Here is a 15,535-nt window from a genome sequence, read left to right on the forward strand (position 1 = left end):
ATTCTCACATAGGGGTTCCTTTTGTCCAGGTGGGAAAGGGTAGTGTGGAGTGCAACTGGGTCATCTGTGGGGGCGGTAGTACATTTACATTTAAGTCATTTAGCAGATGCTCTTATCCAGAGCGACTTACAGTAGTGAATGCATACATTTCATAAATGTTTTTCTCCGTACTGGTCCCCCGTGGGAATCGAACCCACAACCCTGGCGTTACAAACACCATGCTCTACCAACTGAGCCACACGTGACCGGTACCGGTATGTGAATTGTAGTGGGTCTAGGGTGTCCGGGAGGATGCTGTTGATGTGAGCCATATCCAGCCTTTCAAAGCACTTCATAGCTATCGACGTGAGTGCTACAGGGCAGTAATCATTTAGGCAGGTTACCTTCGCTTCCTTGGGCACAGGAACTATGGTTGTCTACTTGAAACATGTAGGTAATACAGACTCGGTCAGGGAGAGGTTGAAAATGTCAGTGAAGACACTTGCCAGTTGGTCCGCACATGCTTTGAGTACACGTCCTGGTAATCCATCTGGCCCCGCGGCTTTGTGAATGTTGAACTGTTTAAAGGTCTTGCTCACATCGGCTACCGAGAGTGTTATCACACAGTCGTCCGGAACAGCTGGTGCTCTCATGCATGCTTCAATGTTGCTTGCCTCGAAGCGAGCATAAAAGGCATTTAGCTCATCTGGTAGGCTTGCGTCACTGGGCAGCTCTCGGCTGTGCTTCCCTTTGTGGTCGGAGCCGGTGTAGTAGGATTCAATCTTAATCCTGTATTTACACTTTGCCTGTTTGATGGTTCGTCTGAGGGCATAGCAGGATTTCTTATAAGCGTCCGGATTAGTGTCCCGCTCCTTGAAAGCGGCAGCTCTAGCCTTTAGCTCAGTGCGGATGTTGCCTGTAATCCAGTGCTTCTGGTTGGGATGTCACTTTGGGGATGACGTCGTCGATACACTTATTGATGAAGCCGATGACTGAGGAGATATACTCCTCAATGCCATTGGATGAATCCCAGAACGTATTCCAGTCTGTGCTAGCAAAACAGTCCTGTAGCTTAGCATCCGCGTCGTCTGACCACTTCCGTATCGAGTGAGTCACTGGTACTTCCTGCTTTAGTTTTTGCTTGTAAGCAGGAATCAGGAGGATAGAATTATGGTCAGATTTGGCAAATGGAGGACGAGGGAGAGCTTTGTATGCATCTCTGTGTGTGAAGTAAAGGTGGTCTAGGATTTTTTCCCCTCTGGTTGCACATGTGACATGTGGTAACAATTTAGTAAAACTGATTTCAGTTTGCTTGCAATAACGTCCCCGGCCACTGGGAGCGCCACTTCTGGGTGAGCATTTTCTTCTTTGCTTATGGCCTTATAGAGTTGGTTGAGAGTGGTCTTAGTGCCAGCTTCATTCTGTGGTGGTAAATAGACGGCTACGAATAATATAGATGAGAACTCTCTTAGTAGATAGTGTGGTCTACGGCTTATCATGAGGTACTCTACCTCAGGCGAGCAATACCTCGAAACTTCTTTAATATTAGACATCGCGCAACAGCTGTTATTGACAAATAGACACAGACCCCGCCCCTCGTCTTACCAGACGTAGCTTCTCTGTCCTGCCGATACATGGAAAATCCCGCCAGCTCTATATTGTCCGCGTCGTCGTTCAGCCACGACTCGTGAAACATAAGATATTACAGTTTTTAATGTCCCGTTGGTAGGATAGTCTTGGTCGTGTATCATCCATTTTGTTTTCCAATGGTTGCATATTGGCCAATAGAACGGATGGTAGAGAAGGTTTACTCACTCGCCTATGAATTCTCATAAGGCAGCCGGACCTCCTCCCCCTTTTCTTCACGCAAATGACAGGGATTTGGGCCCGTTCCCGAGAAGCAATGTATCCTTTGCGTCGGACTCGTTAAAGAAAAATCTTCTTCCAGTTCGAGGTGAGTAATCACTGCTGTGATGTCCAGAAGTTATTTTCGGTCATAAGAGATGGTAGCAGCAATATTATGTACAAAATAAGTTACAAACAACACGAAAAAAACGAACAAAATAGCGTAGTTGGTTAGGAGCCCGTAAAACTGCAGCCGTACTGTCCCCTCCGGCACCATCCAATAGGTTCTTTGCAAGGCATTGGAAAACCTCCCTGGTCTTTGTGGTTGAATCTGTGTTTGGTGAGGAATCTTACTGATAATTGTATGTGTGGGGTACAGAGATGGTAAACTATTATTGCACACAGAGTGAGTCCATACAGCTTATTATCAAATCAAATGTATTTATATAGCCCTTCGTACATCAGCTGATATCTCAAAGTGCTGTACAGAAACCCAGCCTAAAACCCCAAACAGCAAGCAATGCATGTGAAAGAAGCACAGTGGCTAGGAAAAACTCAATAGGAAAAACTCCCTAGAGAGGCCAAAAACCTAGGAAGAAACCTAGAGAGGAACCAGGCTATGAGGGGTGGCCAGTCCTCTTCTGGCTGTGCCGGGTGGATATTATAACAGAACATGGTCAAGATGTTAAAATGTTCATAAATGACCAGCATTGTCAAATAATAATAATCATAGTTGTTGTCGAGGCAACAAGCACGTCCGGTGAACAGGTCAGGGTTCAGGTCAGGGTATTATATGAGTTGTTAAGCATATTTTTACTCCTGAACTTATTTATTTAGACCATAACAAAGGGGTTGAATAGTTATTGACTCAAGACATTTCAGTTTTTCATTCTTAATCAATTTGTAAAAATAAAAAAATCAATTTCACTTTGACATCGTGGCATATTGTGTGTAGGCCAGTGACAAAAAAAAATATCTCAATTTAATCAATTTTAAATTCAGGCTGTAACACAAACAAAATATGTAAAAAGTGAAGAGGTTGAATACTTTCTGAAGGCTCTGTATCCATAGTACACTATAGTTATTATTACCAACACCTGTCTGTTAAAACAGACACAACAACAGTTATAAATTCATGGTCTTTTGTAATTCTTTATGGTCTTCTTCCCTCATCCACCAAGTCAGTAGAACATCACAACACGATTTAAAAACAGCCTTCTCATCCAAACTATCTAATCTTATGAAATTTTTATCAAGTTATAATAAAACAAAGTTATCTTGAAACTTCACATAAAATCATTAGCATATATCAACATCAATAGCTTCCCAGCTCGCAAATTTGGTTCCTTGAAGTTGTGGGGAACGTATGTTTTTGGTTCTGACCAGTAAAACGTAAACGTTTTTTAAACTTTCTGAGAACCGAAGTGAAAATGTTGCCTACTGTAGGAACATACATTTTTGGTTGCAGGGAGGTTCTGAGAACGTTTTACTATGGTTCTGTGCAAATTTTCCTGGGAGGATTTATACATTTTCCAAGCACAGATAGGACACTGTCACGTCCTGACCAATATTTAGGTATTATTTCTATTATATTTGGTCAGGACGTGGCAGAGGTATATTTGTTTTGTATTATGGGGTTTTGTGTGTGGTGTAGTGGGGTGTATTAGTTTGGTATAGGTTCTAGGTTTGTTTTTCTATGTGTAGTTTTGGGTGCTGGACTCTCAATTGGAGGCAGGTGTTTCTAGTTGCCTCTGATTGGGAGTCCCATAAGTAGGTGTGTGTTTGGTTTTCGTGGGTAGTTGTTTTTGCACTGCGTGTTGTGTGCCTGCAAAACTGTTCCTGTCGTATATATTGTTTGAATTGTTAAGTGGATGCTCTACTCCTTTATTTTAATTAAAGATGAGTATTCACATACCTGCTGCGCCTTGGTCCATTTCTACAGAAGACAGCCGTTACAGAACTACCCACCACCAAAGGACCAAGCAGCAGAAGAGGAGGAAGGCCAGTGACACCATCTCGCCTATACGGACGCACAGCCCAGTTCGCCCAGTACCAGCGCCCCGCAGGTGCCAGGGCAAGGGGAGCATCGAGCCGGAAGGGGTGATGCCAACCCTGCACTCAAGACCGCCAGTGCGCCCTTTCGGTCCGGTGTTTCCCGCCAGACGCACTAGCATGGAGGTGCGTGTCTCCAGGCTGGCACGTCCTATACCAGCCCCACGCATCAGGAGTCTAGTGTGTCAACCCAGCCTCGCCAGTCAACAGTCATCAGTGCTGCCCGCCAGTCAACAGTCACCAGAGCTGCCCGCCAGTCAACCATCACCAGAGCTGCCCGCCAGTCAACAGTCGTCAGAGCTGCCCGCCAGTCAACAGTCGTCAGAGCTGCCCGCCAGTCAACAGTCGTCAGAGCTGCCCGCCAGTCAACAGTCGTCAGAGCTGCCCGCCAGTCAACAGTCGCCAGAGCTGTCAGCCAGTCTGAACATCGCCAGAGTGGCCAGACTGCCCTGAACTGCCGGAGTGGCCAGACTGCCCTGAACTGCCGGAGTGGCCAGACTGCCCTGAACTGCCGGAGTGGCCAGACTGCGCTGAACTGCCGGAGTGGCCGGACTGCCCTGTTCTGCCAGAGTGGCCGGACTGCCCTGTTCTGCCAGAGTGGCCGGACTGCCCTGTTCTGCCAGAGTGGCCGGACTGCCCTGTTCTGCCAGAGTGGCCGGACTGCCCTGTTCTGCCAGAGTGGCCGGACTGCCCTGTTCTGCCAGAGTGGCCAGACTGCCCGGTTCTGCCAGAGGTGCCCGCCTGCCCTGATCTGCCAGGGTGCCCGGCCTGTCAGGATCAGCCCGAGTGGTCCTCCTGCCCTCCGGTCCAGCCCGAGTGGTCCTCCTGCCCTCCGGTCCAGCCCGAGTGGTCCTCCTGCCCTCCGGTCCAGCCCGAGTGGTCCTCCTGCCCTCCGGTCCAGCCGAGTGGTCCTCCTGCCCTCCGGTCCAGCCCGAGTGGCCCGCATGCCTTCCGGCCCAGCCCGAGTGGCCCGCATGCCTTCCGGCCCAGCCCGAGTGGTCCGCCTGCCCTGATCTGCCAGGGTGCCCGGCCTGTCAGAATCAGCCCGAGTGGCCCTCCTGCCCTCCGGCCCAGCCCGAGGGGGCCTCCTGCCCTCCGGCCCAGCCCGAGGGGGCCTCCTGCTCTCCGGCCCAGCCCGAGGGGCCCTCCTGTCCCCCGGCCCAGCCCGAGGGGCCCTCCTGTCCCCCGGCCCAGCCCGAGGGGCCCTCCTGTCCCCCGGCCCAGCCCGAGGGGCCCTCCTGTCCCCCGGCCCAGCCCGAGAGGCCCTCCTGTCCTCCGGCCCGGCCCGAGGGGTCCGTCTGCCTGGCGCAGCTATCGGCTCCACCGAAGTGGGCGACGCCGAGGGTGGAGCAGGGTCCACGTCCTGCACCGGAGCCACCTCCAGGATAGGTGGGTTGGGGAGGGAGGGTGTAGCACAGTGCCGTCGTTGACGGCAGCCACCCTCCCTTCCCTCCCTTATTGTTTAGGGGGTATTGCTTTTTGGTTTTGTTGGGGTAATGGGGATTTTTTGTGTTTTCTTTTAAGGTGCATTCCGGGGTCTGCACCTTTAGGGGGGGGTAATGTCACGTCCTGACCAATATTTAGGTATTATTTCTATTATATTTGGTCAGGACGTGGCAGAGGTATATTTGTTTTGTATTATGGGGTTTTGTGTGTGGTGTAGTGGGGTGTATTAGTTTGGTATAGGTTCTAGGTTTGTTTTTCTATGTGTAGTTTTGGGTGCTGGACTCTCAATTGGAGGCAGGTGTTTCTAGTTGCCTCTGATTGGGAGTCCCATAAGTAGGTGTGTGTTTGGTTTTCGTGGGTAGTTGTTTTTGCACTGCGTGTTGTGTGCCTGCAAAACTGTTCCTGTCGTATATATTGTTTGAATTGTTAAGTGGATGCTCTACTCCTTTATTTTAATTAAAGATGAGTATTCACATACCTGCTGCGCCTTGGTCCATTTCTACAGAAGACAGCCGTTACAGACACATGGAAATTAATTTGCTTAGGCATTAATCATGCAAAGACATTTTTGTTTTTGTTTTATTGTGGCACGGCGTCAGAGAGCGTAGAACCTGTGATCTTCTGTTCTCTATCTATTGAATTAGTCCACCAGGATGGAGATAGCATGCAATGTTGTTTTTAACTCATACAGTGGAAACGAAAGAAACGTCTGACCTCTGTGATTGCCAACAAGGGTTTTGCCACCGAGTACTAAGTCATGTTTTGCAGAGGGGTCAAATACTTATTTTATAACATTTTTGACATGCGTTTTTCAGGATTTTTTTGTTTTTGTTATTCTGTCTCTCACTGTTCAAATAAACCTTTCATTAAAATTATAGACTGATCATGTCTTTGTCAGTGGGCAAACGTACAAAATCTGCAGGGGATCAAATACTTTTTTCCCTCACTGTACAATGCTGTTCATTTTAGTCTATTCAGATGGATCCCATTTCAAAGGAAAAAGCACTCATTAAGATCAGGTGTGGCTAATTAGTGGGCGCTGCCAACACATCTGAACACACTTAACAAGATGGAGGATAGAGAGAGTTCTGTTGATGCTGAGAACAGAATTACCTAGTTTTTTGAATATTACTGTTTTCTTGAGGTTTTTACAGAAAGTTTCCTTAATGTTCTGAGAACATGATTTTAAATAGAACCATGAGGAAACCTGTAAGAAATGCTATGCTGAAGTATTGAAATTCCCATAAGAAACATATGGTTCTAAGAACATTATGTTCTAGCTGGGTATCACGCACCATTCCAGAACATTGTGGGACGGTTGTCTGCAAAATAACATAATAACCTGACTACACCGCTCGCGTCGCGTGCACTAGCGTTGCAAAATAAATTTAGAAATCTATATTAATAATTATTGCACCCACACTGCTCGCGCACGCCAACGAGTGTCTGCGTTGCCAAGGGCTAAAATAGAAGTCAGTTCTATTTGTGACGCAGATCGCTGCAAGTCCTGCCTCTCCCATCTCCTCATTGGTTTATAGAAGCAGGTACCCACGTGCCATCTCCTCATTGGTTATACCCACGTGGGTGATTGAAAGACAAACTGTGTTGTCGGTCATCGTGGCAATACTATGAAAGTTTAGATGCCAATCACCATATAAGTTCAAGGAAGAAAAAGCCTGGAAGGAGGAGAGATGACTAGAAACTAATCAGTTGACCGTTTTATGTGTGGATTAATTGTCGGAGTAGAGGACCTTGTGCATTTCAGGTAAAATAACAACTCAATGTTTATATCCCAGGACAAATTAGCTAGCAACAGCAAGCTAGCTAAATAGGGCAAATTAGCTAGCAAGTGCAAGCTAGCTAGCGAAATTTCCATAAATGTTTAATGCTTTTTGACCTGTCCCCAAATTAATGTAATTGGTTCAGAGTTTGTTTTGATATTTTAACCTGTGTGTCGTGATCACGTTTGGTGTGGGGGGACAAAATAAATGTATGCACAATGGCGCATGATGGCGCACGATGGCGCACACTCGCATTCTCACCAAGCTCTAAGAAACATATCGTTCTCAGAACGTTATGTGCTAGCTGAGCTAACTTAAAAATCGTATTTAACAAACATTATTTAGAATTCAAATAGGCCATCTCAAATACAGATAATTTAAAATAACATTTTTATTTTCATATAATTACAATCTACCATGTCATATGCAAATACAGTGCCTTCGGAAAGTATTCATTCCCCTTGACTTTTTCCACATATTTTTACATTACAGCCTCATTCTAAAATTGATTACATAAATGAAAATCCTCATCAATCTACACACAATACCCCATAATGACAAAGCAAAAACAGGTTTAGAAATGTTAGCATATTTCTTAAAAATAAAAAACTGAAATACCTTATTTACGTAAGTATTCAGACACTTTGCTATGAGTCTCAAAATTCAGCTCAGGTGCATCCTGTTTCCATTGATCATCCTTGAGATGTTTCTACAACTTGATTGGAGTCCACCTGCAGTAAATTCAATTGATTTCATATGATTTGGAAAGGCACACATCGGTCCCACAGTTGTCAGAGCAAAAACCAAGCCATGAGGTCAAAGGAATAGTCCGTAGAGCTGCGAGACAGGATTGTGTTGAGGCACAGATCTGGGGAAGGGTACCAACACATTTCTGCATCATTGAAGGTCCTCAAGAACACAGTGGCCTCTATAATTCATAAATGGAAGAAGTTTGGAACCACCAAGACTCTTCCAAGAGCTGTCCGCCCGGCCAAACTGAGAAATCGGGGGAGAAGGGCCTTGGTCAGGGAGGTGACCAAGAACCCAATAGTCACTCTGACAGAGCTCCAGAGTTCCTCTGTGGAGATGGGAGAACCTTCCAGAAGAACAACCATCTCTGCAACACTCCACCAATCAGGCTTTTATGGTAGAGTGGCCAAACGGAAGCCACTCCTCAATAAAAGGCACATGACTGACACCTTAGAGTTTGCCAAAAGGCAACAAAATGACTCTCAGACCATGAAAAACAAGTTTCTCTTGTCTGATGAAAGCAAGATTGAACTCTTTGGCCTGAATGCCAAGCGTCACGTCTGGAGGGAACAAGGCACCGCTCATCACCTGGCCAATACCATCCCTACAGTGAAGCATGGTGGTGGCAGCATCATGCTGTGGGGATGTTTTTATGGGGCTAGGAGACTAGTCGGGATCGAGGGAAAGATGAACAGAGCAAAGTACAGAGAGATCATTGATGAAAACCTGCTCCAGAGCGCTCAGGACCTCAGACTGGGGTGAATCTTCACCTTCCAACAGGACAAAAACCCTAAGCACGCAGCCAAGACAAGGCAGGATTGGCTTCGGGACAAGTCTCTGAATGTCCTTGAGTGGCCCAGCCAGAGCCCGGACTTGAACCCGATCGAACATCTCTGGAGAGACCTGAAAATAGCTGTACAGCAACGCTCCTCATCCAACTTGACAGAGCTTGAGAGGATCTGCAGAGAAGAATGGGAGAAACTCCCAAAATACAGGTGTGCCAAGCTTGTAGTGTCCTACCCAAGAAGACTCGAGGCTGTAATCGCTGCCAAATGTGCTTCAACAAAGTACTGAGTCTGAATACTCATGTAAATGTGATATTTCAGTTTTTTACTTTGTAAAAATGTGCACAAAAATATAAAAACTTTGTCATTATGTGGTATTGTGTGGAGATTGATGAGGGAAAATAACAATTTAATCAATTTTAGAATAAGGTTGTAATGTAACAAAATGTGGAAAAATTCAAGGGGTCTGAATACTTTCCGAATGCCTACAGAAAATCTATACTATTTTCACATCAATATTGATTTGAAAATAGATATCAGGCCTAAATTAGTTGAAATATTATAGACACATCTGAACAAGAAGATGCATTCAATACATTCACCGTTCACACTGTCTCCCATCATCGTGTTAGAGAGAGAGAGAGGGTGAAGAGAGCCCTGAGGCCAAGTGCTTTACGGAAGAATGAGCCAGTGTGTGTGTGTGTGTGTGTGTGTGTGTGTGTGTGTGTGTGTGTGTGTGTGTGTGTGTGTGTGTGTGTGTGTGTGTGTGTGTGTGTGTGTGTGTGTGTGTGTGTGTGTGTGTGTGTGTGTGTGTGTGTGTGTGTGGTGAGTTCTGAGTCTCAACGTAAAGAAGAAACCTTCTCTCCAGTCCACGTTAGGGTTAGTGTAGCTCTATCTAGCTCTATGATTTTCTACAATAACCATTCTACATAATCTATCTCTATTATATTTTACAAGAGGGTTTTCCAACGCTCTCTTTGTCTGGGAGCGCCCAAGCAAAAGGTTGGAAAACTCTGTTCTACAATACCATTCTACATCACCTAGCTCTAGGATCTTCTTCAATCTATACACACCTCTATGTGTTCTATGTTCACACACACAGTTGTCAGTGTCTGTATCTGCAAAGAGACTGCACACCATCTAGTGGGGTATATCTGACAGGACAGGGAGACAGTGTCTCAGTGACTAAAAGACAGAACTGTATTTTAACAACACCACAACATCGAGGACACAGGAGAGAGACAGACAGCACAACATCGAGGACACAGGAGAGAGACAGACACCACCACATCGAGGACACAGGAGAGAGACAGACAGCACCACATCGAGGACACAGGAGAGAGACAGACAGCACAACATCGAGGACACAGGAGAGAGACAGACAGCACCACATCGAGGACACAGGAGAGAGACAGACAGCACCACATCGAGGACACAGGAGAGAGACAGACAGCACCACATCGAGGACACAGGAGAGAGACAGACAGCACCACATCGAGGACACAGGAGAGAGACAGACACCACCACATCGAGGACACAGGAGAGAGACAGACACCACCACATCGAGGACACAGGAGAGAGACAGACAGCACCACATCGAGGACACAGGAGAGAGACAGACAGCACCACATCGAGGACACAGGAGAGAGACAGACAGCACCACATCGAGGACACAGGAGAGAGACAGACAGCACCACATCGAGGACACAGGAGAGAGACAGACAGCACAACATCGAGGACACAGGAGAGAGACAGACACCACCACATCGAGGACACAGGAGAGAGACAGACAGCACCACATCGAGGACACAGGAGAGAGACAGACAGCACAACATCGAGGACACAGGAGAGAGACAGACACCACAACATCGAGGACACAGGAGAGAGACAGACACCACCACATCGAGGACACAGGAGAGAAACAGACACCACCACATCGAGGACACAGGAGAGAGACAGACAGCACCACATCGAGGACACAGGAGAGAGACAGACAGCACCACATCGAGGACACAGGAGAGAGACAGACAGCACCACATCGAGGACACAGGAGAGAGACAGACACCACCACATCGAGGACACAGGAGAGAGACAGACAGCACAACATCGAGGACACAGGAGAGAGACAGACACCACCACATCGAGGACACAGGAGAGAGACAGACAGCACCACATCGAGGACACAGGAGAGAGACAGACAGCACAACATCGAGGACACAGGAGAGAGACAGACACCACAACATCGAGGACACAGGAGAGAGACAGACACCACCACATCGAGGACACAGGAGAGAAACAGACACCACCACATCGAGGACACAGGAGAGAGACAGACAGCACCACATCGAGGACACAGGAGAGAGACAGACAGCACAACATCGAGGACACAGGAGAGAGACAGACAGCACCACATCGAGGACACAGGAGAGAGACAGACACCACCACATCGAGGACACAGGAGAGAGACAGACAGCACCACATCGAGGACACAGGAGAGAGACAGACAGCACCACATCGAGGACACAGGAGAGAGACAGACACCACCACATCGAGGACACAGGAGAGAGACAGACAGCACCACATCGAGGACACAGGAGAGAGACAGACAGCACCACATCGAGGACACAGGAGAGAGACAGACAGCACCACATCGAGGACACAGGAGAGAGACAGACACCACCACATCGAGGACACAGGAGAGAGACAGACAGCACCACATCGAGGACACAGGAGAGAGACAGACACCACCACATCGAGGACACAGGAGAGAGACAGACAGCACAACATCGAGGACACAGGAGAGAGACAGACAGCACCACATCGAGGACACAGGAGAGAGACAGACAGCACCACATCGAGGACACAGGAGAGAGACAGACAGCACAACATCGAGGACACAGGAGAGAAACAGACAGCACCACATCGAGGACACAGGAGAGAGACAGACAGCACCACATCGAGGACACAGGAGAGAGACAGACAGCACCACCTCCTGGACACAGGAGAGAGACAGACAGCACCACATCGAGGACACAGGAGAGAAACAGACAGCACCACATCGAGGACACAGGAGAGAAACAGACAGCACCACATCGAGGACACAGGAGAGAGACAGACAGCACCACATCGAGGACACAGGAGAGAGACAGACAGCACCACCTCCTGAACACAGGAGAGAGACAGACACCATCACATCGAGGACACAGGAGAGAGACAGACAGCACAACATCGAGGACACAGGAGAGAAACAGACAGCACCACATCGAGGACACAGGAGAGAGACAGACACCATCACATCGAGGACACAGGAGAGAGACAGACAGCACCACCTCCTGGACACAGGAGAGAGACAGACAGCACCACATCGAGGACACAGGAGAGAAACAGACACCACCACATCGAGGACACAGGAGAGAGACAGACACCACCACATCGAGGACACAGGAGAGAGACAGACAGCACCACATCGAGGACACAGGAGAGAGACAGACAGCACAACATCGAGGACACAGGAGAGAGACAGACACCATCACATCGAGGACACAGGAGAGAGACAGACAGCACCACCTCCTGGACACAGGAGAGAGACAGACAGCACCACATCGAGGACACAGGAGAGAAACAGACAGCACCACATCGAGGACACAGGAGAGAAACAGACAGCACCACATCGAGGACACAGGAGAGAGACAGACAGCACCACATCGAGGACACAGGAGAGAGACAGACAGCACCACCTCCTGAACACAGGAGAGAGACAGACACCATCACATCGAGGACACAGGAGAGAGACAGACAGCACAACATCGAGGACACAGGAGAGAGACAGACACCATCACATCGAGGACACAGGAGAGAGACAGACAGCACCACCTCCTGGACACAGGAGAGAGACAGACAGCACCACATCGAGGACACAGGAGAGAAACAGACAGCACGACATCGAGGACACAGGAGAGAGACAGACAGCACCACATCCTGAACACAGGAGAGAGACAGACACCATCACATCGAGGACACAGGAGAGAGACAGACAGCACCACATCGAGGACACAGGAGAGAGACAGACAGCACCACATCGAGGACACAGGAGAGAGACAGACAGCACCACATCGAGGACACAGGAGACAGACAGACAGCACCACATCACAGGGTTAGATAGATAATTGTTATTCTCCAGCCTGCTGCTAGAGGACTGAGAACAGAGAAGCAGACCTATAGCAAAACTAGTAAATTACATTTTCAAGCAACTCAATATTAGCAACTGTTTGGTATACTCAGTCAAAGTTAAATTTAGTAAAATAATTGGTTTGATTACTTTCATATACTAATATATCAACTTTGGATTGTGGGCAGTTAGATCACACATTTCATCACATATAACTACATTCAGACGAACCCTTTATCCCCTCTCCTACCAGACTACCACGGTATAGACTACCAAGGTATAGACTACCACAATATAGACTAACCCTTTATCCCCTCTCCTACCAGACTACCACGGTATAGACTACCAAGGTATAGACTACCACAATATAGACTAACCCTTTATCCACTCTCCTACCAGACTACCACGGTATAGACTACCAAGGTATAGACTACCACAATATAGACTAACCCTTTATCCACTCTCCTACCAGACTACCACGGTATAGACTACCAAGGTATAGACTACCACAATATAGACTAACACTTTATCCACTCTCCTACCAGACTACCACGGTGTAGACTACCACGGTATAGACTAACCCTTTATCCACTCTCCTACCACGGTGTAGACTACCACAGTATAGACTAACCCTTTATCCCCTCTCCTACCAGACTACCACGGTTTAGACTAACCCTTTATCCACTCTCCTACTAGACTACCACAGTATAGACTAACCCTTTATCCCCTCTCCTACCAGACTACCACGGTATAGACTACCACAGTATAGACTACCACGGTACAGACTACCACAGTATAGACTACAACGGTTTAGACTACCACGGTGTAGACTACCACGGTATAGACTACCATGGTATAGACTACCACAGTGTAGACTACTACGGTATAGACTACCACGGTATAGACTACCACAGTATAGACTACCACGGTATAGACTACCACAGTATAGACTACCACGGTATAGACTACCACAGTATAGACTACCACGGTATAGACTACCACGGTAAAGACTACCACAGTGTAGACTACCACAGTATAGACTACCACGGTATAGACTACCACGGTATAGACTACCATGGTGTAGATTAAAACAGTATAGACTACCACGGTATAGACTACCACGGTAAAGACTACCACAGTGTAGACTACCACGGTATAGATTAAAACAGTATAGACTACCACGGTATAGACTACCACGGTAAAGACTACCACAGTCTAGACTACCACGGTATAGACTACCACGGTAAAGACTACCACAGTGTAGACTACCACGGTATAGACTACCACGGTATAGACTACCACGGTGTAGACTAACCCTTTATCCCCTCTCTTACCAGACTACCACGGTGTAGACTACCACGGTACAGACTACCATGGTGTAGACTACCACGGTATAGACTACCACGGTATAGACTACCACGGTAAAGACTACCACAGTGTAGACTACCACGGTATAGACCACCACGGTAAAGACTACCACGGTATAGACTACCACGGTTAAAACTACCACGGTATAGACTACCATGGTATAGACTACCATGGTATAGACTACCACAGTGTAGACTACTACGGTATAGACTACCACGGTATAGACTACCACGGTATAGACTACCACAGTATAGACTACCACAGTATAGACTACCACGGTGCAGACTACCACGGTACAGACTACCACGGTAAAGACTACCACAGTATAGACTACCACGGTATAGACTACCACGGTGTAGACTACCACGGTATAGACTACCATGGTATAGACTACCACGGTATAGACTACCACGATATAGACTAACCCTTTATCCACTCTCTTACTAGACTACCACGGTATAGACTACCACGGTGTAGACTACCACGGTAGAGACTACCACGGTGTAGACTACCACGGTATTGACTACCACGGTATAGACTACCACGGTAAAGACTACCACAGTCTAGACTACCACGGTATAGACTGCCACGGTATAGACTACCACGGTATAGACTACCATGGTGTAGACTACCACGGTATAGACTACCACGGTAAAGACTACCACGGTGTAGACTACCACGGTATAGACTACCACGGTAAAGACTACCACGGTATAGACTACCACGGTTAAAACTACCACGGTATAGACTACCACGGTATAGACTACCACGGTAAAGACTACCACAGTGTAGATTAAAACAGTATAAACTACCACGGTATAAACTACCACGGTATAGATTAAAACAACTTTATTTTCTCACAACTTTTTTGGATGACAGCGGTATGTTCATGAAGTCCTCTCTGGGCTGGAAGGGGACAAGTGTGAAGAGGGACCCACTGTCCTTAAAGGGGGAACTGCTTCCCTATGAGCACCAGGGGGGGACAGCGGGCCCTAAAAAATCCATTCAATGTTTTGTCCGATTTCGTTTCGTTTTTTTTCTCCAAATTCCGTTTTTTCTGTTTAGTTTTTCCTGGTTTCAGTAATTAAAAAAAAATCTAAATCACACGTTTAAAATGAAAAAAACAACAACATTGGATGTCATAAGTCCACAACAATGCTTAAGCCACATCAAGGGACCGACCACTTGAGGTTTGGAAAAATAGAAGAAATGTAGATTTATGTACGTAGTTACCCTTTAATGCAAGTGTGCACCAGCAAGAGACCGTTGTTTGGTTAGCGATATTTCTGTAGTGTTCATGTCATTGCAGAGTTTGCAAAACAAATGACAATTGGATTGATGCAAATAATCATGATATCACT

The 15,535-nt window shown here is 47.2% G+C and overlaps 1 protein-coding gene and 1 non-coding gene across 2 annotated transcripts in view; one reads left to right on the forward strand and one right to left on the reverse strand.

Moving 5' to 3' along the window:
* Positions 1-14,905, forward strand: part of LOC106593120 (histidine-rich glycoprotein-like) — a 78,037-nt gene extending 63,132 nt beyond the window's left edge. The window contains exons 2-7 of the mRNA XM_045719542.1: positions 13,133-13,156; positions 13,279-13,302; positions 13,546-13,869; positions 14,144-14,287; positions 14,339-14,572; positions 14,622-14,905. Of these exons, the coding sequence (XP_045575498.1) occupies positions 13,133-13,156; positions 13,279-13,302; positions 13,546-13,869; positions 14,144-14,287; positions 14,339-14,572; positions 14,622-14,905 (1,034 nt within the window). The remainder of the gene's footprint in view (positions 1-13,132; positions 13,157-13,278; positions 13,303-13,545; positions 13,870-14,143; positions 14,288-14,338; positions 14,573-14,621) is intronic.
* trnat-ugu (transfer RNA threonine (anticodon UGU)) lies at positions 172-247 on the reverse strand. The gene has a single exon. It is a non-coding gene; the product is annotated as a tRNA-Thr (tRNA).
* Positions 14,906-15,535: the final 630 nt, after the last annotated feature.

This window comes from Salmo salar, chromosome ssa06 (genome assembly GCF_905237065.1).
Source record: "Salmo salar chromosome ssa06, Ssal_v3.1, whole genome shotgun sequence".
Lineage (NCBI taxonomy): Eukaryota > Metazoa > Chordata > Actinopteri > Salmoniformes > Salmonidae > Salmo > Salmo salar.